We start from the raw sequence: 26570 nt of genomic DNA on the forward strand, positions 1-26570 counted from the left end.
TCTCTTCACAGTGCTAATCACCATCTGACATTACTGTATGTTGTTTATTAGTTTGCCATCCTCAGAACACAGGCTTCGTGAGGCTCTGTAGGAACACTGACTGTTTTGTTCAGGGCCCAGCATGTGATGGGCACTCATTGAACATCTGTTGAATAAACCAGTAGTAAATATTTAATCAATATTGGTTTCCTTTTAAAATGTGAGCATTTTCTAAAAGCCAAAAGAGGAGTCCAGTCCAGAAGGAAGATTAGATGGAGGTTGGAGAATTTGAACTTAGCAGAGGTCAGAATAGAATTTGATTTAGAATCCAAAGCAGCTGGGAGAGGGAGTTAGTACCAGACAGTCCAGTGTGAATCTGATTTTGAGGCAAGTTCTGGATAAACCAGAAGACATTTTTATACCCACTACCAGGTTAAGGACTTAGGCTCAGTTTTCAGGTGACTCTGGGCCTGTGAGTTTGGGCAGGGGATTGGTTTCACTTAGTGTTTTTCAGTCTTTTTCATTATTGTCCTCCTTCTCTCACCCTGGAGAAAATTTTAATTTAATTTAAATTCTAACACAAGAAATTAAATACCAAGGAATAATTGTTTGTCAGGTGGGATTGAGCTTTGTGGGGGAGGGGGCATTAACCATTATAATATCTAAGTTTCGGGGGGTTGTCATCCCTTGTGGGTGACGTCACCCTGCTGAGAATCTAGGACTCAGCTGAAAGGGGGCCCAAGAATGTTGGTAGTTGCTAACACCACATCAGTAAATTACCTCTGGGACAGAAGCGTTTATTTTGAATGTTAAGGCTGTCAGCTTCAAGCTACTCAAAATTAATTTAAATTATCATGGCTGTTTGCTTGAGATGGGAAAGTAATTGGAGAATTATGTATGGTAGACCAAAGTGAACTGTACCATTTCAGTAGACCTCCATGTCCACAAATTCTGCTCCCTGTTGAAATGGATTGATCTTCAGGATGAGAAGCTTTTAAGACCTTTACACAGACCAACCATGGAGGGATGTTGGTATTTGTAACCATTTGCAGATTTCTGTGTCTCCTCTGGGTCAACATTCTGTTCACTGGAATATTTGACCCTGGAAGCTTTCCTTGGATGTTGTGGAAGAACCACACTTTCCACAGTAGTGTTGTAAGATTGTGTATCTTTTCATATGCCCTGAGTCGTCTCAAATCGTTGCAGTGGGTGGGAATGCCTCTACTTCCTTTATTTATAGAGAAGCCTAGAAAAGGAGTTGGCCAAATAGGGGGCTGGAAGGAAAATTCCCAATTATAGGTATGGAACTGAAAGATTATGTAGCCCATGAACACCTTAGTAAGACTAAATATCTTTGAGGATGTCTGTACTCTTGAAATAATTTTTCCTTTTCTGAAAACTCCTTCCCTGCCCTCACCATATTCAGGGTCAGAGGGTGGGCTCCTGGCAGCTATGTTGATTCCTCATGACCTGAACCCCCTGCTATAACTGACTGGACTACTGATGGACAAATGATCCAGTCTGAGCCAATCAGCTTCACTCACCTCTAATGTATTCATTCACAACTTTTGAGCTGCAAAAAACAGAAAACAACTCAAGATAATGCTTGGAGTGTGTTTGTCTTTTTTTTTTTTTTTTTTTTTTTTTTTTTAGTTTTGTTTTGCTTTACTTTGTTTTTTTAAGCAGTTAAGTTTTTCAAGTGTAATTTATTGTGAGGATGGATAAGGTCTTTCAGATTGAGGGGGAAGGCAATAACGCAGCCTGGTCCAGGATGGCCGAGACTCGGGATGCTGTGGGGAAGCCAGGGCATTCTCTCCCCCATCCTGGATCTCTGCCTTTTGCAGATAATATTTACTTTCTTTCTCGGCAGGCTGATTTTCTCCGCTCCTCAGTTCACACAGCAGGTAGAGTCTTGCTATCCAGAGGCCCTAGTTCTAAAGTTATAGCTTCTGCCACATGCTGGAGACTAGATCCTTTCTCTAGAGGTCTCTCCGCTCTCAGGGGGGAGCTCTGTTCCAACTTGCAAGAGATGCCCAGCTCGGGACCCATAAACAGGGGCTGGGGGCTTGTCTTATATTATGTGGACGTGGCTCCCAGGAGTGCACCTTCGTCAGTTCTGTTAAGAGGATTGTCATAGACTTGTTACATACTAGTTTCCATTTATTTAGGCTTCTCCCCACTAGACTATGAATGCCTTCAGGACAAGGAATTTGCCTTTTTGCAGCATATTCCCAGTGCCAAGTTCAAGGACTGTTTCTTAATAGATGTTCAGTAAATACATGTTGCAGAAATACAAGTTGACATCAAGAAAATCTCTATTACTCCTAAGTTTGATTCTCCTCAGATTTATTTAAGGAACATCTTGCTCAAGATATTTACTTGTTTCCATGTGTATGAACCATCTGAACTGTGACTAACACCTTGAATCACCATCAGAATTTTCACTTTAAACGATCTTTTAAAAATTGTTTTAAATTACTGAGAGTCTGCAAGGTGACAGACACCATGCTGGAGTCTGGAATATACTGATGAATCAGATATTGTCACTGTATTCGGGAACCTCTCCGCTAAGTACGAGAGACCTTGGGGATCATTTAGCTTAACTTTCTCATTTTACAGATGAGGAAACAGACTCATAAGAGTAGTTAAATCTGATGGAAAATGTTTTGATTTATTCATAAGACATTTTGTATGTCTGTATGGAGTTACTTTTCAGTGAGAGGTGTTACTTATTTTGGCCAAAGGAGACATTCAGTTTTTGTACATGTATGGATTATCTTTTCTTTGATCCTGCATTTCTTTTTAATAGGCATGTGATTATGTAGATGATATTTGCTAAGCTTTTGATGTATTTGGAACCGATTAATAGCTGGCACTCAAGTTCTTTGGAAACTCACGTCTTACTCTATTGGAAATTTCTTTATGGTTACTGAGTAATAAGGTCATTTATTATTGACACGGCTTCTGACAGCTCTCCCATTTATTATTATTCCTCGTTAAATCACTTCCTGAGAAGGTTGGGAATGTTTTCCATCTCCAATGGCACGGTTTATATTGACTTTCTCTGGGTGAAAGTGAAGTTCTGAGAAGAGACTGAAAGGGGTCCTTTTTCTGTGTTTACAGAGGATGGAGGTGAAAATCTCTCTGGTGGAGAAGGAGAATTGGCAGTGGAACGCAAGCAACCTTTCCCTGGTGGGTGGGGGGTGTTGTTCACCAGGCACTGCGCGTGGTCAGTGCGGGGGACACTGCCCGCTCGGGCAGGGGAGCCGCACCTGCCACAGCTGACCGGGCAGGCTGCTGAGCGCCCAGCTGCTGTGAGCCCCGTGCTCAGGGCCACACCGAGTCTTCTCACCCTGCGGCTTGGAGAAACATTCTCTGCAGGAGGTGGCTTTGGGGTTGGTCAAAGAGTATAAGTTTACAGCTTACCAGAGAAAGAACGGAGGAGACTAAAAGCTGTAGGTTGTAAAGGGACAAGCTTCCCTCTGAATCTACATGGTAAGGATGGAACCACCAGCTAAGCTTAGGACGGGTGGTGTTCAGAGCCTGCGTCTCCCCACGGTGTTGACTGGCTCTTTCTCCTCTTGGTAGTGCTGTCAGAACAGAGTCCCGGGATGGAGAGACCTACTGTGCGTGCAGTTGGGCTGATCAAGGCAGGTGGACATAGATTTGACCCTCCTAGGAATGTGAGCTCTTAAATATGTCCAGGCAGAAACCCCCTCCAGTATTCTGGGGAGTCTTGTCACACAGACTCCCTGATGGGTATGAGTCTGGTGGGGATTGTCTAGCAAAAGTCATCTTATTTTCCCACTGATCAGGGAAACTTCCTGGAGAAGGTCAGAGTTCCAGAGGTTTCTTGTCTGGGGGAAGGGTGTGTATGTGTGTGCATGCATGTGTGCGTGCATCTGTGTGTGTGTATCTGTGTATAAGTGTGTGTCTGTGTGTGCACAGGGTGGAGGGAGCTAAGCTGTGGGTTGGAGAGAAGTGGGGAGAGACATGAGGCTCCTGGATCAAAAAGCAAACACCATCCCTCTGTATCTCAAGAGGCCACATATTCTGCATAGGAAGCTCACTGTTATGATTGGAAGGTTTGTTTTTTCCTCTTCCAGGTGTGAACGAGTCCAGGGGAGGTCACCGTGTCGCTGCTGGAGGAACAGCTCGTTTCCAGGTCCTTCGCGTGGCCCCGCCGCGAAGTGAACCAAGCGGGAACTGGTGGGACGCTTCCTTCCTTCCCTCGCCAAGCACTCCAGGCCCAGCGATTGTTCCACTGTTGTTCTAATTGTGTCCCGTCCTCTCCTTGCCAAGGCAAACAGCGTTCCTTCAGCTCGTCTGCCAGCCCGAACATGAACACAGGCAAAGCTGATGACAGCCCGCGTTCCCAAGGGACGTGGGGCCCCGTGGGGCCCGGCCCCCAGGAGCAGGTCCGCTCATGATGCTGGCGCCCGGGAGTGAGCACCATGCCCATCACCCAGGACAATGCCGGGCTGCACCTGCCCCTGCTCTACCAGTGGCTTCAGAACAGCCTGCGGGAGGGCGGGGACGGGCCGGAGCAGCGCCTCTGCCAGGCGGCCATCCAGAAGTTGCAGGAGTACATCCAGCTGAACTTTGCTGTGGATGAGAGCGTGGTCCCGCCTGAGCATAGCCCCCCAGGCATGGAGATCTGCACTGTGTACCTCACCAAGGAGCTGGGGGACACAGAGACTGTGGGCCTCAGTTTTGGGAACATCCCTGTTTTCGGGGACTATGGAGAAAAGCGCAGAGGGGGCAAGAAGAGGAAAACCCACCAGGGCCCTGTGCTGGATGTGGGCTGCATCTGGGTGACAGAGCTGAGGAAGAACAGCCCGGCAGGGAAGAGTGGGAAGGTCCGACTGCGGGATGAGATCCTCTCCCTGAACGGGCAGCTGATGGTCGGAGTTGACGTCAGCGGGGCCAGGTGAGTGGGGGAACGCCAGCTGGCATGGGGGCTGGATGTGGTGCCCCTGTGGTTCACTTACGTCTGATGCTGGGATCTGCAGCTGCAGAGGGTTGCGGTTCCTACCAAGGGAAGAAGCTGATGGCATTTATCCTATAAAGGGAAAATCCATACTCTGAGTTGAAGCTTTGTGGCATTTATATATTTCTTTTTTGCTTCATTCTCTGTGAGAAGATTAGGCTTGGAGTCTTTCCTTTTTCCTTGACACTTGGGGTAAAAAGAAAAGAAATAGTACATGACTGTTTCTTTAGAAAGAGAAGGAGAAATGTCACATTGAGTTAGACCCTCTTTTCCACTCAACCCAGCATCTCACCTCCAATCACCGCACCAAAGGTTGGGTCCTGGATACGTTTCCATCTGGCTGTCCTGTGTCACCTTTGTCACAGACTCATAATCCAGAAGCCCCTCAAGATATTTAGAAATGTCTTTAGACCAACCCCAACTCCCCCAGTCTTCCCTCCCTGGAAGGTGCCCTAGGATCTCATCTGAATGAACATACATATTTCTGCTTCCTGCCCATGTGGCCACCCACTATGGCACTGAGTTATTGTTCTATTGTTTCCCCGGTGAGTTCAGGTCCCCAATTCCACCCTCAGCTTCAGTGATACACTGGAAGAACTCACAGAGCTCAGAAAAACTATTATGCTCCTGATTGCAGTTTATGATAGTGAAAGGAATGAGATTAAAGTCAGCAAAGGTAAAGGGTGCACAGAGTGGAGTCCAGGAGAGACCAGGCGCGAGCTCCCAGGTGTCCTCTCCAGCAGAGTTGTCCAGGAGCACTGAGGTCTCCCCGCAGTGATGTATGACAACTCATATGGAGTATCGTGAACCAGGGAAGCTCACCCAAGCGTTGGTGTCCAGCGTTTTTGTTGGGGGTCAGTCACTCAGGCATGGAGTGCTTGTGTGGTTGCATCAGTTACTCGGTATCTAGTCCTTCCAGGGGTCAAACTAATCCCACATGGCCCACGGCCCCCACCGTATATCACATTATTAGCATCATCTGTCTGGTATGGCCCAAGGCCCCAGGTATACAAAGACACTCTTATCAGGCAGGATGAGGGCTTAGAGGGCTGCCTTCCAGGAGTCTGTCAAGGGACAGTCCTTTCTTTAAAATATACAGAGATTGAATCCCCCAAACCTGCTGCATTAACCCATTACTGCACACCAGGGTTTGAATGATGGGTATATGTGAAAGAGACAAGAGAAGAGACGATGCGTCAGTTTGGTCAAGCCTTCAGGGGCTCCTGTGAGAAGGGCTCCTATATCCCAGAAGGAGAGCATCATGGAGAGAAAGCCACACTGAGAACCATGATGATCTTTTGATGGGAGTGACATCTAACCCGAGAAGACCTTGAAGAGAAGAAGCCGAGCAGAAATACCTTGACTTCAATCTTCTCCTTCCCTTCCGTCTCCTACTAAAGCTTCCCATTAGTAGGAATCAGACAGGGGCAAGGGAGCCCACTGATATTGTCTGTATGTGGTAGCGCCCTGGGGCACAAGGCAGGGTAGAAAAGGGTGGAGCGTTGACATGGAGAGTCAGGAAGAAGTCATCAGGCACGTGCCGTGTGGTCTGAGTTTAAATGAGCAGGTGCATGGAAAGGATGTAGCACAAGACTGGCTGGCTGCTGTGGGTACTTGCTCAGTGGACACTCTCACCAGTATTTCCTTTGGGTTGCCTCTTCGACTGATGAGATGCTCTTGGCTAATGGCTGAGTGCCTAACTGGCAGTTACTGGGAGATGCTGCTCATTTTCAAGGAGGGGTGCTGATGAGAAATATTCTTATTTGCGGTTAGAGATCACTCTTAGCAAAGGAGCAGGGCTGACCGTGGTAACACTCAAGATGCTATAAGGACTTGAGAAGGTGGCTTTAGTCCCTGGTGGTGGGGTCCTTCAGGTTGGAAGTGGGGACCACCAAGAGGCAGCCCTCTCAAAGCTATTCATGAATGCCCTCACCATTTGCAGCTGTCTGATCTGTAGGGAGCAGATTGGGATGGAGAAATAGGAGGAGGAGCAGGGAGGGCACACGCAGCAGGAGAGCCTTGTGGTTGGGAGCTGCAGCCCCGGAGCCAGACAGCTGGGGCTGCCTCCCCAGGTGCCGCCACTTACCAGCTGGTTGACCCTGGGAAAATCACCCCTCTTGGGCCTCTGATTTCCCATCTGTGAAATGGGAACAATGACACTATTGATACCACTGACTAAAAGATGACAGAATGCACATGTAGGACTTAGCACTGTGACTAGTAAACTGTGCTTAATAAAAGTGTCAAAACGACTATAGTACACGGACAGTGTTATGGAAGCCTGGGATTTTCTTATCCCAGAGGTTGGTGGGGTCTTTAGGACCTTGCCGAAAAAGTCTTCCCATTATGGGGCAATTTTCTTCATCTGCTCAGGAAGCTCTTCTCTTGTCTTGCTTAAGGCTGTGGGGTCTGTAGGAGGCAAATTTTTCTATCCCAGGCTCTGAAAATATATCTGGCCCTGGAATAAGATGGCTTTGCAGCCATAAGGAAGGGTTCCTTTGTGATTTTAATTTAGTTGTTGGAGGGAGTGGTAGGATGATGCCCGTTTTTGCAAAGAAAAAAGATATAGAAGAATAGAAAGGTGAGGGGCCCAGGGTTATGAGAGGAAGTAGATTTTCCAAACATGGCTTTTTTACTAGTAAACAGTCATGACTTGGAAATTCCCATCTCTGGTGGGGTGTTCTCATGTGTGCCCTGGACGAGGAGGGGCCAGGTGAGGCTGGTCTACCTGGAAGCCACTGAGACGCAGGAGTAGGAGAAGGGAAAGCCAAGACGGTATGGAAGTGAATCAAGTAAAGAGGCAAAGGTTCCTGGAGCCGTGGTCTCCCAATGCCCAGAACAAACAACCAAGGAGTTAACAAGACAGGAGAGAAAGAGAGTAGGTTGATTTTTCAAGATCCACTCCTTAGCTCTCTGGAATAATTATAAGAAATACCACTTGTTGAACAGGTGCTACCATATGAACACTCTGCCCTCCACTATGTCATTTAATAATGACCACAACTCTATTAAGGACAGTTTTAGATGAGAGACCTTGACCCCAGAGAGGCCATGTAACTTGGCCAAGGTCACCTAAGAAAGAGGCAGAACCAGATTTGAGCTTAGGTCTAGCTGCCACCACAGCCTGTGCCCCTAAATCCTGTGCTGTGCCACCCCAAATCTGCCCCAGATTATACCTTGTCCTTGTCCCGTGGTCTGGTGCTTAATTTCATGGGTGGTTTACTGCTTCACAAAATACCTCCTCGTAGATACCGGGGAAGCAAGTGACGAGAACAAACTATAAGGCTTCCACCTACTCAGACTGACAAGGAAACAGAAGTCCCCCCTCACCACCACCGCCATGTCTTATAAAAGGAAACCCAGTTTAATATTGAGTTCCTCTGGCAAATTTGCATCTAGTCCGAGCTTTAGGACTGGAGGCACTTTGAGATTAGGTACCAAAGAGTTTAAAGTGTTTTGAATGTTCTCAAGATGTCCCTTTTCACTCTTTATAACTGACTAATAGTTTCCTTCAACACTAAATGTTCCCACATACCTGTTTAGGTTTTGTTCTTCAAAGTGGTGAGTAGGAATTAGGGGTCTGCCCCTCAGCGAACAGCCCCCTCCATGACTGTCTCTTCACGTTACTTGCAAGCAACAGGTTTCGGGTGTCAGCACATTAACTTCCCTGCCACCCCACCAGCATGGTAAGTCACCCACGACATCACTTGGAATTATACTATGAGGCCCTCCTGCAGGCAACGCATTCTGCTCCTTCTCTTGAGTTTAATTTTCAATTCAAAACTACTTTAGATAATGTTATGGTTGAATTGTGCATCCTATTCACCAAATTCATATGTTGAAGTCCTAGCCCCACCCCATACCTCAGAATGTGGCCTTCTTTGGAAATAGGACCATTGCAGAGGTAATTAGTTAAGATGAGGTTGTCGCAGGAGGGATAAATTCGGAGTTTGGGATTTGCAGATACAAACTATTCTATATGAGATAGATAAACAACAAGGTCCTACTGTAGAGCACAGGGAACTATATTCAATTTCTTATAATAGCCTATAATGAAAAAGAATAGATATATATATATATACATAAATGTATAATGGGATCACTATGCTGTACACCAGAAACTAACACAATATTGTAAACCAACAATACTTTAATTTAAAAAAAATGAGGTCATGTGGGAGTAGGAGGGGCCCCTAACCCAATATGACTATTGTCCTTGGAAGAAGGGCAGATTTGGACACAGACACGCATGCAGGGAGAGGCTGGGGTTATGCTGTCACAAGCCAAGGAATTACCAGAAGCTTAGGAGGGGGACCAGGATCAGATACTTCTCCAGTACCTCAGAGGGAGCATAGCTCCGCCAACACCTTGATCTTGGACTTGTAGCCTTCAGAATTCTAAGACAAATCGCTGTTGCTCAGGCCCTGGGTTAGTGGTGCTTTATTATGGCAGTCCTAACAAACTAACACACGTGACATTTTGACCCTGTCACCTATGGCTACTCAGTTATTCAAACAATTTCCTTCCTGACAAGGTTACTGTGGAAACTGTAGAGCCCTGTGGATGTTTTTGGAAGAGGACACTCTGAAAATTGTGTGTGTGTTAAGTGTGGGAGGAGCAGGTGCAAAATGTAGAAGATGAGATCATGGTTTGCTTATTTAAAAAATCAGCTTAGGGTCAGTTTGGAAAGTTCATCTCTGGAGGAAGAGCAGAGAATTCATAGCGATGAGTTTGTCACCCTCCTGCACCCCAGGACCAGTTCCGGAGCATAACCCGTGACGGTCCCAAAATTACAGACGCCTTTCTGCTTTCTCCCTGGCTGACTGATACTCCTGAGGTCTGCAGTTGGCTTCTAGGATCCCCAGGTAGCTCTGGGAACCCCTCATTCTTTTGAGTGATAACAGCATCATCCCGGAGTGACATTCGAGAGAACTTTCTGAGACGGGGAGCAATGCCAGTAATGTTTGATGTCGAATGCCCATCTTGCAGGCATAGCTGGTAACACATGTAGGAATGTTTTTGTTTGTGACTCTATCATACCTACTCTGGGGAAGATGAGGTTTTCTGGAATGTTCTATTTACATCTGTTTGGTGGAGGGAGCACTGGGAAGGTTTTTTCAGATTATTTCCTACACTTTGTAACCCTAGTCCCTCCCTCCCTGGGCTAGCTTTCTATAAGTAAACCAGATCTATTCCCTGAGGACAGATTGTTCCAAATTGGTAACAAAATGTGGAATTAATTAAAACACAACCCACACACCAAAACAAAAACAAGTAGCCTTTTCTGAAAAGTAAAAGGATCCATGTTCCACTTAAAATGTATTTTCCAGAATGTGAACCTCCACTGGACTCTTTAGTTTATTAATAAACATGAGCAGAGCATGGGGCAAAGAATACGTGCCTCGGAGAGATGGACTGTTTTCCAGACCCTCTTACTGGCCGTGTAGGCAAGTTCCTTCAGCCACAGGAGGTTGACGCTTCCCCTAGTAGGATCACTTAATGGATGAGATAAGATGATTTATTTAATGGACTGAACAGGCACCTGGCACGTGATAGATGTTCAGGCAAAGGTATCTTTTAACACCCTTCCTGGTCAGCCTCAGGCGACCTGAGCCCAGAGCACAGCATGAACTAAGAAAAGGCCTTTGAGTTTGAAGGACAGAGAAAAGCCTAAAACTGTGACATTGGCTCACCAGGAAAGAGGGTAAATCTTCAGCCCAGAAACTAGGGTGATAATCAAATACTGAGCAACTGATGTGGTGTCGGTACCAGCCTGTTGGAAAGGATGCTGGTGCGTGCAGGAAGGGGTCCTGGAGCCCCCAGGGCCAGACTGTGCCTTTGAGTTACTGGCACGTGAGATACCTATGTGGTCCCAGGAGAGGGGCCCGGGTACTGGGCTGGCAGGCGGCCCAGGGCAGCGCAGCAACACTGGCCAACAGGTGCAGGAGCCTTCCAGACTGGGCAGGTGAGCTGAGAATCAGCCCTAGCCAGGAGCAACCTTCCGCACAGTACCCACTGCCTTTAACTGTGGGTAAAATTAAATTTAGGGGTGTTACAAGCTCAGACTCTGGTTACCCATGGCAACCCTGAGTTCTGTCTAGGTTATAGCATATTTTAAAGAAGTGTCAGGAGGCTGCTAGAAGGTGTTACTTGGCGAAATGATGGCAGGTAGTGAGGTAGGAGATTGCAGAGAGGAAGAATTGCCAATTATAGCTTTATAACAGGGTCCCTGGGGCCATCGTGCATGAGGGCCCTGCCTTCCTGAATGTGCCCAAAGGCACCCAGCGCTCTAGTCATGAGTGTATACATAGTAAGAGGTAGGCATCCTGGTGACCTAGAACGTTCAGGAAAGGTTAAATTATATTCCGTTTGCCGTTTAGGGAGCCAGAGAAGCGTGTAATACACTTCAGAAAGATTTCCATTACCAAAGGTTAAAAGGAAAACACGTTGCAGCATTTAAAATTCAATTATCTGGAAAAGTCGTCATGTGGAACGGCCCCTTCCCCAAGGATGCCGTGTAAATGGAGCGTTGCAGGGCCCTGCCTTCGTGCTCACTGCGTTCTTCTCGGCCTGCTTTCCCCACGTGCTATTTCATTTCACATCTTGGTTTCTGGAAGGGAGCCCAGAGTTCCTCCAAGTCCTATATTCTTATCCTACCAAGGAGGAAACTGAGGATCTGGACGCGGTTTCCCGGGGTCAGGAAGCTTCTTAAGAGAAGAGCAAGGACTAGAATTCAGGGCCTCTGACTCAAATTCTAGAACTTTTTCTTCAATGCTTGACACTACCGACAGTAACCGATGAAATTAGGGGAAAATTTTTTTTGCACGTTCCTGTTGTCATTAAAAAACAAATAGGAAATCAAGTTTCTCTATATGTTTCTGCATCCATTCTCTACCTGAATGGTAATTACACCAAGAACCTTCCTTCTCAATAAGGGTTGAACTTCTAGCAGCTTCATAAACGTGTGATTGATGGTCTGAGACTGGACTTGCCCTCAGGTCTTCCCAGCGCTTTCTGGGCAAGGCTGTGGAGGATTTCTTCCGCCCTCGCCTGCCATCTTGTGGCTGAAGTCAAGCAGAGCGCTGCGAGTTTAGTCAAGCTTGTTTTTCAGGAGGCTGTGTGGGTTTCTCAGCTGTGCTGTGAGGGTGATGTTTTCAGCCTTCAGAACTCTGTCTAGAATGGCCAGATCTGAGCCCTCCCTCAGCAGAAAGTGACTCAGGCACCATCCGCCTCCTCCTGCTGCCCCCAGGAGGTGCCCCACCCCGGGTCCCCCCACATGGCATCCCCTCCTAACACCCACCTGGCCCTCAGGTCCACTGCAAGTAGATAAGTAGGCTGCTTAGCTCTTAGTGACAGATGGTGGAGGGAAGCTGTCCTTCCTCAGCCCAACTCAAGCCTCCTGGGATCAGAAAGCCTTCAGGAGAGCGTGAGTCACAGGGTGATGTCAAACACTCCACCAGCCAACAGGGTGGGTTCTTTTAGAAATTTAGCAACTTCGGCGCACCCTTAATCTCAGCCCACAGGTAACGTCAGGAGCCACTTACAGAGCGGCTTTTCAGGGTCTGCTTGTTCTCCTGAGGGACTAGACTGCATAAAAGGTGTCACTTTCCATGATTTAAAGGAGAGTGAGGATTTAGAGCTCCATCCAGAGATGCTCTTTAATTTCACCCCGGCCACCTGCTTCTCCTGGTACCCTGCCGGAGCTACTGCTGGGGGACTGACTTCAGCCCTGGGAGATGGAAAACCCAAATCTCCCACTTTGGACACTCGCTTTGAAACTTGTGGCATTACTTTTGAGAATTGTTGTCACTGCAAACCATACAGAGAAAAAAAAGATTAGAGCATCTCCGTGTGATTATAGTGTTACCAGCCTGACTTCTCTCTGTGGGCACTCCGGGACCATCTTCAGGAGTTTTGACTTCTACTTCATTTTTAAGGTCCTGGTGTTAAATAAGTGGTAAGCATTTTAATTCTCTCATTTTGAGCACCAGAGGTCCTCAAAAGAGTTTTATTTTGTTTTTTTTCCCAAAAGGTCATTGTCCAGGCTTCAGCACCTGTTTCCATCTTTGTCCCTCTCTGTCCTTCTCATGTGGAGGCAGATAACCACACAGCCTGGCTCGGCTGTTCCTAATTAACTTCTGCTAAGTACAGAAGTTTAAAGTCTTGAATTCCTGTCTTTTGGTGTTGGACTGTGGTTGCTGCCTTCTCCTAGACAGGGATTAAAATCTGATATTTTCAGGACCTGTGTGTGTGTGTGTGTGTGTGTGTGTGTGTGTGTGTGTGTGTGTTATGTGTATCTTGTGTGCAGTTTCTAATACAACATGGGTTTTCAACAGTTGTACAGATTTTTTCCTGGGATTCTTCTTTGGCATATGATCTTCCTCCAAAGATTTTGAGGGTGTGAGTTTAAGTTATACTATTTTAAATAAATGGTTGTGGAGATGTCACCAGTAGTGGTGTTTGGGATGGGGATGGCTGGGCTTACCAATGTTGAAATGCACAGAGCAATGCCCAAAGGTGTGAGTATCCGGGTCCTTGGTACCTCTGAGCTACAGAGACCTGGATGCAGGGGCGCCAGTGATGGTCTAATAGCTGACTCTTCCCACAGTTACCTCATTCAGGGCTCTTTCTTCACCAGAGAAAGGATGATTCTCTCATTTATAAGGTCTCTTGGACTTCACTTTAGCCATTTGGGGTGGAGGTGGGGGTCTGGGGGGAGGGAGATGGAGGGTTGGGCTATTTCTGAGGCTGAAATGCACGATCGCTCTGCCCTTAGGCTGGACTTGAAGATTAGTCCATTTAAATGGGGCCAGGATTTATTAAGAAACCTTTGACCTTTGGGATCACAGACTTATTTTCACAAATACCCCTGAAGGAGATCTGAACTACTGTCAGGGGAGGAGGAAGCAGGTGTCCTTAAAAATTCAAGCACTGTTAAATACAGGTCCCTGTCAAACTGCATAGTCAGTCTTGAGAGTTTTCCCTGACTCAAGGGTTTTAGTTAGTCCAGATGTCCATTCCTGTGAGGTCCTTGTCTGACCCAGCAGAATAGGCACAGAGGACTTAAATGGCAGTCGCCGGAAATGGTTCACACTCTAGAAAGTTCGTCACCCAAGTGGGATGCCCAAGAAGGTCCATGGGGTAAGGGGAGAAATTATTAGCATCTCAAGAGGTATTTTTATCTTAAAGAAATAAGAAACTGAGCTTGGCTAATGTTTTGGCTGTGGATTGAGGCTGGCATCCTTTCTCAGTCTGTACATCAGAGGGTCCCATGTCCTGAGGACAGAAGAGGTGATCCCCAACACCCCCCCCCCACTGATTCATTGACTTTTGACTTATTTCAAGAAACGGTAGTTTACGTAAGCAGGCTTATGGATTAAATTAAGTATTTTGTTGGATTTAAATTATCTTTACCAAATGGACAGATAAACTAAAGTTCTTGAGGAGAAAACAAAAGGATTAAAAATAATTAATGCAGGTGCAGGTAAACCATAAGAAAATAGCTGGGGTTGACCCTTCTTTTGCCACTGGGATGTGCTCAACTGCATTATAAGGTAAGACAATGACAATCTATTCAGATTGATAAGAAGTCAAGCAAAAAATTAATATTCAAAGCTATCAAGAGTCTATATGAAATTGAGATTTCCAGCATCTATTATTAAAGAAAAACCTCACCGTAAGCATAGATTGCACCTTGAGATAATCCTTAACGATATGAGGCCATCATAATTAGCAAGATCTTTAAAATCTAAATACCCACCACCTGAATACAAATAGTACTAAATGTTTTTAGCAATGTTTAAAATTATGCAATACTAGATCTAGCCCAGAATTTTACTCAACTGAATATTTTAAGACCCTATTTGAAATTTTTTTTTTTTTATTTAATTGCTGAAGGCAAAAAGTCACATGCCATTAGGAAAACACTCATTCTTCCTGATGCGGTAAAAATAGCTAAAGTAATACATGGAAAACAATACAGCTACAAAATAAAATGCCTGATTTTGTCAGCAAATTCTGCTGGAAGATGCACAGAAACACTGTGGAAGTTTTAAAGAAACAGTACGCCACGTGGCCGTTTGCAGTGCCTTTGGAGGGAAAAGCACTGCTGTTTCTCACATGCTCCAAATAAGGGTATTTGCTTGGTTCGGTTTCAGTAATGCAAGACAACACCTACTTACCGTGAGTCACTAAAGGCAAGAGGGACCAGAAAAGATATATATATATTTCAAAAGGCAATGACTTCGTTAGTTAAAATAATACTTGATAGGGAAATTATGTAAGGTAACAGCTGCTTTAATTAGAATTTTAAATTCAGGGTGAAGTTACAAAACTAGGCCAGAACATGCAACGGAGTCACCGCATTGGTCCTAGGAAAGTCAATGCAGCAAAGAAGCTAAAGACAGAAGTGCCAAAAGTGCTAAAGGATGGCATCAGTATGGTTACTTCTGTAAAAAATAAGACATTTAAGATTAGTAGAATTTTCCCTCTTCTCTGTAGTAAGACAGGGAACAACCATGGGAAGGTTTTACTCTAGAGAGGTCTGATGTCCATCTTGAATCAAAAGCAGAGTAATCGAACTTAAACATGACCGTGACTTTTTTCTTCTACAATTGGTTCAAATTTGCCTGCCTTATCTATGAAAACAAGGGATTCTCAGTGTCCTGCTTCCTGGAGACTATTTTTGCAAACACAGACCCACGGCACCTGTCTCTCCAAGGGCTGAAACAATGAATACGAAAGTAGAAACTACTATTCGAAAGCAATTCACGCTATGGAAAGAACATTTGCAAGATAGATTTTTGGAAATGTTTCCACACTTAATACTTTTTTCTGCCAAAATGCTACGTTTGCCAACAAAAAGTTTCATATGCACATATTTGAAATCTTGTGAACAAAATTGTCTATTTTTTAATCTTCCAAAGAATTTTATAAAACTTACATGTTAAAAACTATTTTAAAAGACAGTACTTCCCAATAACTTGGCACAAAAAACTCAACCAAGTTGAAAATTAACACAAAATTTCAACCCAAACCTTTGCACCAGTGGTAGATAGTGTTGGAAAATGAATGTTACTTTTTATTAAGTGCTGCCATTAACGTACTATTTACATTGGGATCCCCTATCCTTGTGAGACAGCTTCAGCTAGAGCAGCCTTTAAAACCAGCATCTATTTATTTTGAACTCTAGACCATAAGTGTGTGAATTATCACATCCCAAAGTGTTAAGCCAAGTTTCTGAAAACTTTGGTGTCTATTTAACTATATAGCTTTTATTAAAAATAATATTCACTTTATAGAATTTATTTTAGCAAAGGTGAAAAAAGATTTTTAAATATTAAACACTTCGTATTAAGTGTATCTTTTAAAAATAGGGTTTTCATATCTGTTCTGTAATGTGTGTAATGTATTAGTACAATAGTGTATGTCCATACTGTTTTGTTTGTTTGTTTGCTGAGAAGTATGAGAAATCAACACTTCTAAAGCAGTCATCTCACAGGTCCAGAGGTTAGCCCTACCTGGGAAGGAAACGTCTTTGAGATTTGTGGGATCTAGATGTTTCTCATCAGCCCTGTGCCCACAACTCCTCCTTGACTGGCTCTCCAGAGGGCTGGTTTCCTTGGGCTCTGCGGGCTGGGACTCTTCCTAAACCCTGCCAGTTCCTCCGTACTTGCTCTCGGGGTGACCCCTCAGTTTCCGCCGCCCCGCCCAGCGCAGACACGCTGGCTCCCCTCCTCTCGCTTGTCTTGCTAACCGCTTGCTCCCTGGACCATTGTGCGAGCTCTCTTTGGCTGATTAGTCTTCCCTTTGTTCATTCGAGGGCAGCATAGTTATAAAGCTACCAGTTAGTTCCTCAGGCACCCAGTCCCTCTCCCTACACTAATCTTTATTTACTTCAGTGGCAACATTGAAATAGCATTTTAAAGGGAAAAAAATGACTTTCATTTCTACTACTCTAATTCTCAATTAATTTGATTTTTTTATGTTACTATCTAATCTGTGACCATGTGACTTTAGCCCCAGCACACTAACACTGCAGATTTGTCTATTTCCACCTCATCTATGTTCATCTGCAATATCTATTCTTCAGATGAACTTTCTTAACTCTTATTTTGCCATTAGAAAGTAGTGCTTGCACATGGCAAGACATTCAAGGAGAACAGAAGGCCAGTGAGTGAGAATTTGCCTCAATTCAGACCCCACGCTCTAGAAACTAAAACCAGCTACACCCCAGAGCCCCACTCTGTTACCAGTTTGGGAGTATCTTTCCAGGAGTTCTCTAAGCATATACAGGTTCTCTGTGTTATTTCCCTTTTACACAAACAGGGGCACAATAGCTACACTATTCTGCGTCTTAACTTTTTTTTTTAATTAAAAAATCTAGCTTAGAGATTGTTTCAATCAGAAGAACATGCCATTTTTCCACTTATTCTTCTCAACAGTTGTATAATATTCCACCAGAGGGTTCTAATGTGATATTTAATTCAGCATTTAATGGGTATTTTCATTGTATAGTCTTTGCCGTGTCAATAATTCTTCAATAAACCTTATGTTCACATGTCTCTCTGTGTACCGTACATGGACATTTACATGAAGGATAAATTCCTAGAAGTGAAATCTTCAAAAAAAGCACATCTAAAATTTTTTACTCATTGCAGATTGCTTTGCCCAAGAGGTTACACTACTTTATATCCTCACTGACAGTGTATAAAAGTGCTATTTTCCCCACAGTTTCACCAACACCATAGGAATACTTTCAAAATATTGAATTATATTTTGGGCAGAATTCTGTATTATGCTTTTTCCCATAACATATTCAACCATGTTCCATCTTAATAGTCTTAATAAGCATAGACATCAATGGTAATTTAGGTAAGCAGGCTGTTTTTGTCATTCCCAGTTTTTCAATACTATGTATAACACTGCATTTAAAATGCTTGTGACCAGGGCTTTTTTCCTTTGGAATCATGCTCTGGGGACAAATTTCCTCGAATGAAAGGAAGGACTTTCCTGGAAGGACTTTTTTAATTATTGAAGTATAGTCAGTTACAATGTGTCAGTTTCTGGTGTGTAGCATAATGTCCCAGTCATACATATGCATACATGTATTAGTTTTCATATTCTTTTGCATTAAAAGTTATTATAAAATACTGAATATATCAGTTCCCTGTGCTACACAGAAGAAATTTGTTTTTTATCTATTTTTATATATAATGATTAACATTTGCAAATCTCAAACTCCCTAATTTATCCCTTCCCACCTTCTTTCCCCAGTAACCATAAGATTGTTTACTATATCTGCGAGTCTGTTTCTTTTGTAGTTGAGTTCATTAGTGTACTTGGTTTTTTTCTTTCTTTTTTTTTTTAAGTTCCACATGTGGGTGATATCATATGGTATTTTTCTTTCTCTTTCTGGCTTACTTCACTTAGAATGACGATCTCCAGGTCCATCCATGTTGCTGCAAATGGCATTTATTCTTTTTTATGGCTAAGTAGTATTCCATTGTATAAATATACCACAACTTCTTCATCCAGTCATCTGTTGATGGACATTTAGAATGCTTCCGTGTCTTGGCTATTGTAAATAGTGCTGCTATAAACATTGGGGTTACATGTATCTTCTTGAATTAGAGTTCCCTCCAGATATAAACCAGGAGTGGGACTGTCAAAGGATATTTTGCCAAATTGCTTTTCACAAATGGCTTTACTAAATTATACTGTCACCAAAAGTGTATGAGTACAGTGTACCAGGATCATTTCAGGTTTGGATATTATCATTTAAAGTTATGTTTAATAGAAATTAACTAACTTAATTTGAAATATCTATAACTTTTATGGTTTTAATTTGCATTTATTTGATCAGAGAATTTGACCATTTTCCCCTAATATTATTTTTCCTAGTTGATTTTACCTGTTGTCTAAATCATCTATTCATGTCTTTTGTCTACTATCTGTTGGGGTCCTAATCTTCAGCATTGGAATATGCATTTAGGTATTATAGATATTAATCTTTCTAATCCCTATGCAGTTAAAATTCCCCTTAATCTTTTAATAAATTGTGATTACTGTGTAGGAATTTTAACTGTTTCTATGGTGAGTTTGAGTTTTTTCTTTTGCAATCATCTTTTCACTGCTTCAATCATGATATGTTGCTGTCTTCCCAAAGACCTGAAACTCTCTTCTACCAATTTTCATGATTGTATTTTAAATTTGTCTTTATAATTTAAAATTTAATTTAGCTGGCACTTATTTTGATGTACAGTGGAAATTTTATATCTCTTTTCTTCTAAATTGCTGTGTAACTATCCAAACATCATTTATTAATAGTTAATTTTCTTCAATTAATTTGAGGCTTGACTTATGATACACACACATACATATATACATACATTTCTGTTTCTGGGGGTTCTGTTTTTGTTCTCAGATGTATGTCTATTTTTATGCTCATCACATAGTATTTTGATCATGTTGTTACATCCGGTGGTACTAGCTTCCTCCTCCATCTTGGTGCTGAAATTTTTTCTAATATTGTTTGGAATTCTTATCCATTAATTTTCCCAAATTATCTTGAGTCATGGTGTTGAGTTTTTAAGGTCGTCTCAGGAGAATGCTTTCCAGCATGGTCCGTCCCTTAGAGCCCAGTTCAATCCCCTCCCACAGCCCCCTCCTTCTTCCCCAAAACCTTTCCTTTTCCCCCTCCTGGGAACAGCTCTGACCTACACATACAAAATCTATTTTCATGGGTGTGATAGGCATGATTCTAAGACGGCTCCCAGGATTCTACACACTCCCACTGTGTATACACCCTCATATCCCCCAGGACTGTGAATTGGATGAATTTTACTCCCATGATCAGGTTAGCCATGACACAATTGACTTTAAGAAGAAGAGATTATCTGGGTGGGCCTGACCTAATCACATGAGTCCTTGAAAAGCAGAGAGTGTTCTCTGGCTGGTAGCAGATGGGGCAGCCAGGGAGACGGGCTCCAGCTGACCTGGAAGAAAGCAAATATCCACAGTGAGAATTGCTAGTTGACAACTAGCAGGAAAATAGGGACCTCCATCCTTAAACTGCAAACAACTGAACTCCGCCAACAACTAATAAACTTAGAAGAGGTCCCTGAGCCCCAGATGAGATTGTTGGCAGCCCCAGCGGATACCTTGATGTCAGTCTCATGAAACACTGAGCAGAGAGCCCACCGTGCGGTGCTGAACATCTGACCTAGAGAGCAGGAAGCTAATCCGTGGAGGTTGCTCCAAAGCCTCTGCATGTGTGGGAATTTGTTACACACACAGCAGTGGAAACTAGTACAGTGGCAACACACGATTTAGTACTTAATCCCTCTTGTGTCATTTACTAATTATTCCCCATGTATAAATCTTGTCCCCCCTAATCAGATAGTGAACTTCCTGAGAATAAATCTGGTATTTCTTCTGTGTCGGCCACATTATCCCCCTCTCCTGGGGCTGCACTGGGAGACAGGGTGGGATGGGTGGTTAACAGCCAGGCTTCAGATTCTGAGTATCTTGGATTGAATCTTAGCTCTACCTCTCTAAACCTCGGTTCCCTCACCTTTAAAATGGGGCTAAAATGCATCGAATCAGTTACTGAAAGATATGCAATCATTGTCACCAGCAGTTACTTCTGAAGGTGGAAGATGATAGCAGAATCAAATTTCATAGGAAAGCTGTAGGATTAAATGAGACGTGCTTATAGAAGGCCCTCAGCAGGGTCATGGTGCATGGTAAACACTGTAAATACTAGCTCATCGTTATGAGGACGGCAGACTCTTGGAAGTGCCTCCACAGTTCTGCACATTCTATATGTGCTAAATTTATTTTGTACATGTGACCATGCCCTATGTCCCTCCCCCTACACACACACACACATCCCTACCTCCAGCAACTGGCCATCCACCAGGGATGGATAAACTAAATCCAGCCTCTAGACTGGTAATCAGTTTTGTCTCCTGGGAATTTGGAATCCAGCCAGTGAGAGACGAAGCTGCTTAGCTCTTTGAGTTGAGCTGAAAGGTCAAATGGAGTCAGGTCAGGAATCATGTCCAGGAAGAGCCAGAGCCACATGCCTGAAGTCACAGACAGGCAGATTTCAAGAGGAAGTCTGTCCCTTTAGAGCAACACAGAGTGGACATGCAGAAATGGGCAGGGCTGAGAGACAATGTCCCCAGAGAGAGCGGGATGGGACAGGAGCTGCCAGGGTCTTGGGGACTTGCAGTTCTCAGCATCAGTTCCCACGGCGTCTAACTGGACCTGTTTCCGCTCGATTTCCTTGTCCACATAAAACTGAGTTTCTCTGTGCTCTTTCCAGATTTCAGCTGTCAGCACAGTTGAATCCCAGTGGCCTCTGGAGGGCACTATTCAATTAAGTTTATTTCATAGTAGTGCCTACTATACAAGGAGAGTGTGTAAGAAATGGGTGTTTGAAATAATAGTTACCATTTACTGAGGACCTACCATGTGCCACTATGCTGGTTGCCTAACATAATGTAAACAATCACAATTCTCCCCAGCAATTATAGAATATTCTCTAGCATTGTAATTCATTTCTACAGATACGTTATTACCACATGTCAAGCAAAATGAAAGCTTTTTTTTCTCTCGCTCTCTTTTCCTGAGGTTACAACTTCTAATATATCAGCAACAAATTCAAGTTCAATCGGCCCTCCTCTACTTTCTGTACCTGGGCATAGTTTGCATTTTTATGGGCATGCATTCCTTTTTAATAAGAAAAACAACTAAATATGGCACCATTATAAAATGGGGGGTAGTTACCGGTTGACATGGGTATAATCTGCCTGTGTCCCTCTTCTCTTCTAAGGGTGAGATGTTTCCTGTCTCACACTTTTTACCACCACACCCCCTGAATAATCGTGCTGGTTTCAAGCCCGGCTGCCGGCTGCTGGGGAGTGGGAGCCGTGGGAGAGGGAGGAGTCACTGTTTTCCTCCGCCTTGCTCAACGCTGCCATGTTGAAGGGTAGAGTGAGCTCCAAACCCTTCCTGGGCCTTCTGAGAGGTCTGAAAACAACTCCTGGCCAATAGATATTTGAAAACCTATTTGGTCACTAGATGTTAATAATCAGTGAAAATATTTATTAAATATTATGCATATGAGCCACATGCATTATGCTTACTCTTTTTTAATTCTTACAACAATCCCATGAGGTAAGAGGTACGTATTATTACCTACATTTATAGATGAAGAAATTTAGGCTGAGAAAGATTAGGCAAACATACCTGCTAAGGAACAGAGCCTGAAACCAAGGCCAGGCTTACCTGCCTCCAAGACCTGAGGGTGTTTTTGGCTAGGATGCTCGTCAGTTACTACCCATCCCCCAAATAGCATGTCTGTCCCAACAGAGAGCGCCTCCAGCTTAAATAAACAGCATACCCATTTCCCAGTAAGGAGTCATAGTCATAATAATAGTATTGCTAAGTACTATTACTGAAATAGTATAACAGTAATAATTCTGTAAGCAGCACTCTAGCCATGTGACCTCAAATCCCTCATTCATGACACCATTGTCTACCACAACTCTCCACTATGGAAAGAAGAATCAGAAGTCAGGAAATCTGGTTCTAAACCCTCTACTGTTTTAGTCATAAGGATATCTATTGTCCACCAACTATGTTTTAGCCCTGGCTGTACGTATTGGGGAAATGTTGGTGTATAAGACATACAACGTGCCTGATTTTATGGGGGGCTTGCATCCATGCCTTAGAAAACTGCTTCACCCTTAGGGCAGGGATAATATGATTAATAATGATATGAAAGAATCTTTAAATCAACTTTGTTGTTTTACAACATCTTTATTAAGATACAGTTCACACATAAAATTTACCCTTCAAAGTGTGAAATTGAGCACTTTCATATATTCAGAGTTGAATATCACCAACTTTTAGGACATTTTTATCCTTCCAAAAAGAAGCCCCATACCCATTTACAAGTCACTCTCCATTTCTCCCTTCTCCTAGCCCCTGGTGACCACTAATCTACTCTCTCTATATATAGATTTGCCTATTCTGAGCATTTCTGTAGATGGTCTTTGTGCCTGGCTTCTTTGACTTTGCATGATGCTTTCAATGTTCATCTATGTTGTAGCATGTTTTGGAACTTCCCTCCTTTCCATAGCCAAATAATTTTCCGTAGTATGGACACACCACATTTGTTTAAGCATCAATTGATGGACATTTGGGTCATTTCCACTTTTTGACTATTACAAATAATGCTGCTGCAGACATGGGTGTAAAGTTTTTGTGTGGACATATGTTTTCAGTTCTCTTGTGTGTATGCATAGGAATAGAATTGATGTCATATGGAAACTCTGTGTGTGACTTTTTGAAGAACTGACATACTGTGTTCCAAAAGGGCTGCACCATTTTACTTTCCCACCAGCAGAGTATGAGGGTTCTAATTTCTCCATATTCTCATCAACACTTGCTATTATCTGTCTTTATTATTACAGCCATTCTAGTGGTTGTGAAGTAGTATTTCATTGTGGTTTTGATTTGCATTCCTTGATGACTACTGATGTTGAGCACCTCTTCACGTGCTTTTAGCCATCTGTGTATCTTTGGGAAAAGGTGTGTTTAAATCCTTGGCCCATTTTTAAATTGGATCTGTTGCCTTTATTTGTTGTTAAGTTGTAAGAATTCTTTATATGGTCTAAATACAAGTCTCTTATCATCAAATGTATGATTTGCAGATATTTTCATCTACTAAGTTACAGATGTTAAACAATTGTCACTGATTGTTTTCAACAAATGACCTAGGGGTAGGGCTGTTCTTGCAGATTCAACTCTGAATCTTGTCAAATGAAGTTAAGTCCTGAAAATGGAGCTTTTCAGAGAGCTGCCAGTCTGGTCAATACTGACAGTTCTTTGGGGGTAGAGCTTTTAAGAACCTCCAAACTTGCTCTGACCCAGTGGCTGCTAAGCTGCTTGTTTCCACAGCTTCCATAGTTGTGAGGCTGTCGGTTTTCAAGGCCGTGGGGAGCTGGGGAGAAAGAGATGGTAATAGTGTAAGTCAAAATGCCACAGAGCTCACTGTGCTTTCTGCCATTTTTCTTGAGTAAGTGCTTCTTCGGCTGCTTCAAACCTTTAGTTAATTTCCAGAGTTCTGAAAAAGTTGCTTTTGATAATTTTTTCCCAGTGTTCTTGTTGCTTTTATGGAGAAATGGATTTTTTGTAGGTCCTTATCCTATCATTTCCAGATATTCTTCCTCCAATAACGTTTTTAAGAGTATAGCATAAAGAAAAAGGCACAAATCATAAGTGTTCAGCTAGTGAATTTTTCTATTAGCCATCACTCAAATCAAGCAACAGAACTTCACTAGGACCACAGGGCCCTCCTTCATACTCCTTACCAGTTATTAACATCCCTACCCTTAACCAAAATAAAGTAATATTTTTAAAAATTTTTACTTATTAATTGGTTTTGTTTGTTTGGGGGGAGGTGTAATTAGGTTTATTTATTTATTTATTTTAACAGAGGGACTGGGGATTGAACTTAGGACCTCGTGCATGCTAGGCATACACTCTACCACTGAGCTATACCCCGCCCCCAAAATAAAGTGGTATTAATCACCATAAGATAACTTACGTGTCCAGCACCATCGTGGTTTTTTCCCAGCTTTCTGTTTGACTCTAATTGTTCAAAATTTCTCCCAAACCATACCCTTATCATGTTTACTCTAATGGCATCTTTCTTTATTTAACTTGTTAAATTTACTTTTTATATTTTCAGGTCTTTTTTTTTTTTTTTTAATTAGCTTTCTTAGGACACCCACTTACCTCTGTCAAGCTCCTCTTGCCTCCCAAAATTCTTCTATCATCACAACCATCGTCCCATCACTGAACCAAGCCCTGAAGTATTGGCTGTAATTCTCTTCTATCCCTTTTTCCAAGGCTCACAGACACACTTGATCATCCACATAAAGGTAGAAAGCTGGAATCACTTCAGGACAAAGTTAGATAGGTTTTCATGGGACTTTTGCACCATGTCCAAACTTTCTGATTTGTCCAGATAGAGGGGCAGTTCCTCAAAGGCTTTTGGGAGATTTATCCTTCCATGAAGTTCTTTTTTTTTCTTCTTCTTCTTCTTTTCCCGACCAAGTCTTCTCCAGAGACTTCAGGGCCATTGTGGCACCTCTCAAACTTGGAGTTTATGTTCCAAAATTGCTCCAGCTGAAGAACTCCCCCAGTGGGAAAGTGAGCAGGATGAAGCCTTCCTTGGGGCAATTTAGGTGTGGGGACTCAGCTCCCTTTCAGTGTTTTTCCTTATCATGGGTCATTAACCAGTAGAAAAGGAGATGTTCTGATGGAGGATGAAACAAGATGCAGTAATTCACAGAGACTGGACATTTAAGAGTAATTGCTTGGGAAGTGAAAAGAAGTCAAGGTGGTTGAACTTAATGGTACAAAGAATAACCAAGGGTGGGAAAACCTGTAAACTGACTGAAAAGTTTGGGCAAAGATAAATGACTTGAAATAACCAATAAAAATGATTTAAATACAATTCTGTCTTTATAAGGAAATTTTCATCGTAGTAGAAGACAAGAGTGCTTTCAAAGAGAACAGAGGCCAACCCTTTCAGAGTCCACACCAATATATACTTATATATTGTCTTATATCTTCTCTACAACTTTTTACTGGGAGTGGTGAGTAGAATAAAAAGTGTAAAGCAGCAAGGCAGTTCCTCAAAAAATATACACATAGAAATACCATATGGACTGGCAACTCCATTTCTAGGAATATACCCAAAAGAATTGAAGGCAGGGACTTGAACAGGTATTTGCACACAAGTGTCTGTAACAGCATTATTTGTAATAGTCAAAAGGTGGAAACAACCCAAGTATCCATTAAAGGATGAACTTTTGGGTTAAACAAAATGCAGTGAAGACAGTTGGCCCTTAAACAATGTAGGGGTTAGGGGCACCAACCTTCTGTGCAGTGAGAAATCTGAATATAACTTATAGTACCCTCTGTATATGTTGTTCCTCTCTGTCCATGGTTTTGCATCCACGGATTCAGCCAACTGGAGATCACGGAAGTACTGGAGTATTTACTATCAAAGAGAATCTGTGTATAAGTGGACCCTTGCAGTTCAAACCTGTGCTGTTCAAGGGTCAGCTGTACTTGGCTTCCTCCCAGAACTCATCAAAAGGTGAAGACACTTGTTGACAATAACCTGAAAGCGGCCACTAGAAACAAAGGTGGACAGAGAAATGTGGATCCATTCCAAGCCCCTGGGCCCTCTGGACCCCCCGTGAGGACTCCAGGAACAACAGGGCTTTGTTTCTTTTCTCCTGAAGGGTGTTAGTAGGGTGTGGGCTGAGGCGATCTGGTGAATACCTCAACCTGGACCTGGAGGGCAGTGTTGACCTAGAATGTTGTTGCTATGTAACCAACATCACCTGTGAAGCTTAACAAACCTCCGAATGGATGGCAGCCAGGAGGAGCTGATGTGGTAGCTGGTAGAAGGGCCAAGAGGCTAGACCCCACACGTAGGCTCAGACTCACCTAGTGAGGGCTGTGGCCAGGGCAGTGAAGCCATGAGGCCTCCTCTGGTCCTGTCAACGTG

At 43.3% G+C, this 26570-nt stretch overlaps 1 protein-coding gene across 2 annotated transcripts in view; it reads left to right on the forward strand.

The window, feature by feature from the left end:
- The window catches only part of PDZD2 (PDZ domain containing 2), a 339218-nt gene that overhangs the window by 115949 nt on the left and 196699 nt on the right, over window positions 1-26570 (forward strand). For both annotated transcript variants that reach the window (XM_031443609.2, XM_031443618.2), the window contains exon 2: window positions 4086-4909. In XM_031443609.2, coding sequence (XP_031299469.2) covers window positions 4434-4909 — 476 coding nt within the window. In that variant the 5' untranslated portion in view covers window positions 4086-4433. The remainder of the gene's footprint in view (window positions 1-4085; window positions 4910-26570) is intronic.

This window comes from Camelus dromedarius, chromosome 3, assembly GCF_036321535.1.
Source record: "Camelus dromedarius isolate mCamDro1 chromosome 3, mCamDro1.pat, whole genome shotgun sequence".
Taxonomy (NCBI): Eukaryota; Metazoa; Chordata; class Mammalia; order Artiodactyla; family Camelidae; genus Camelus; species Camelus dromedarius.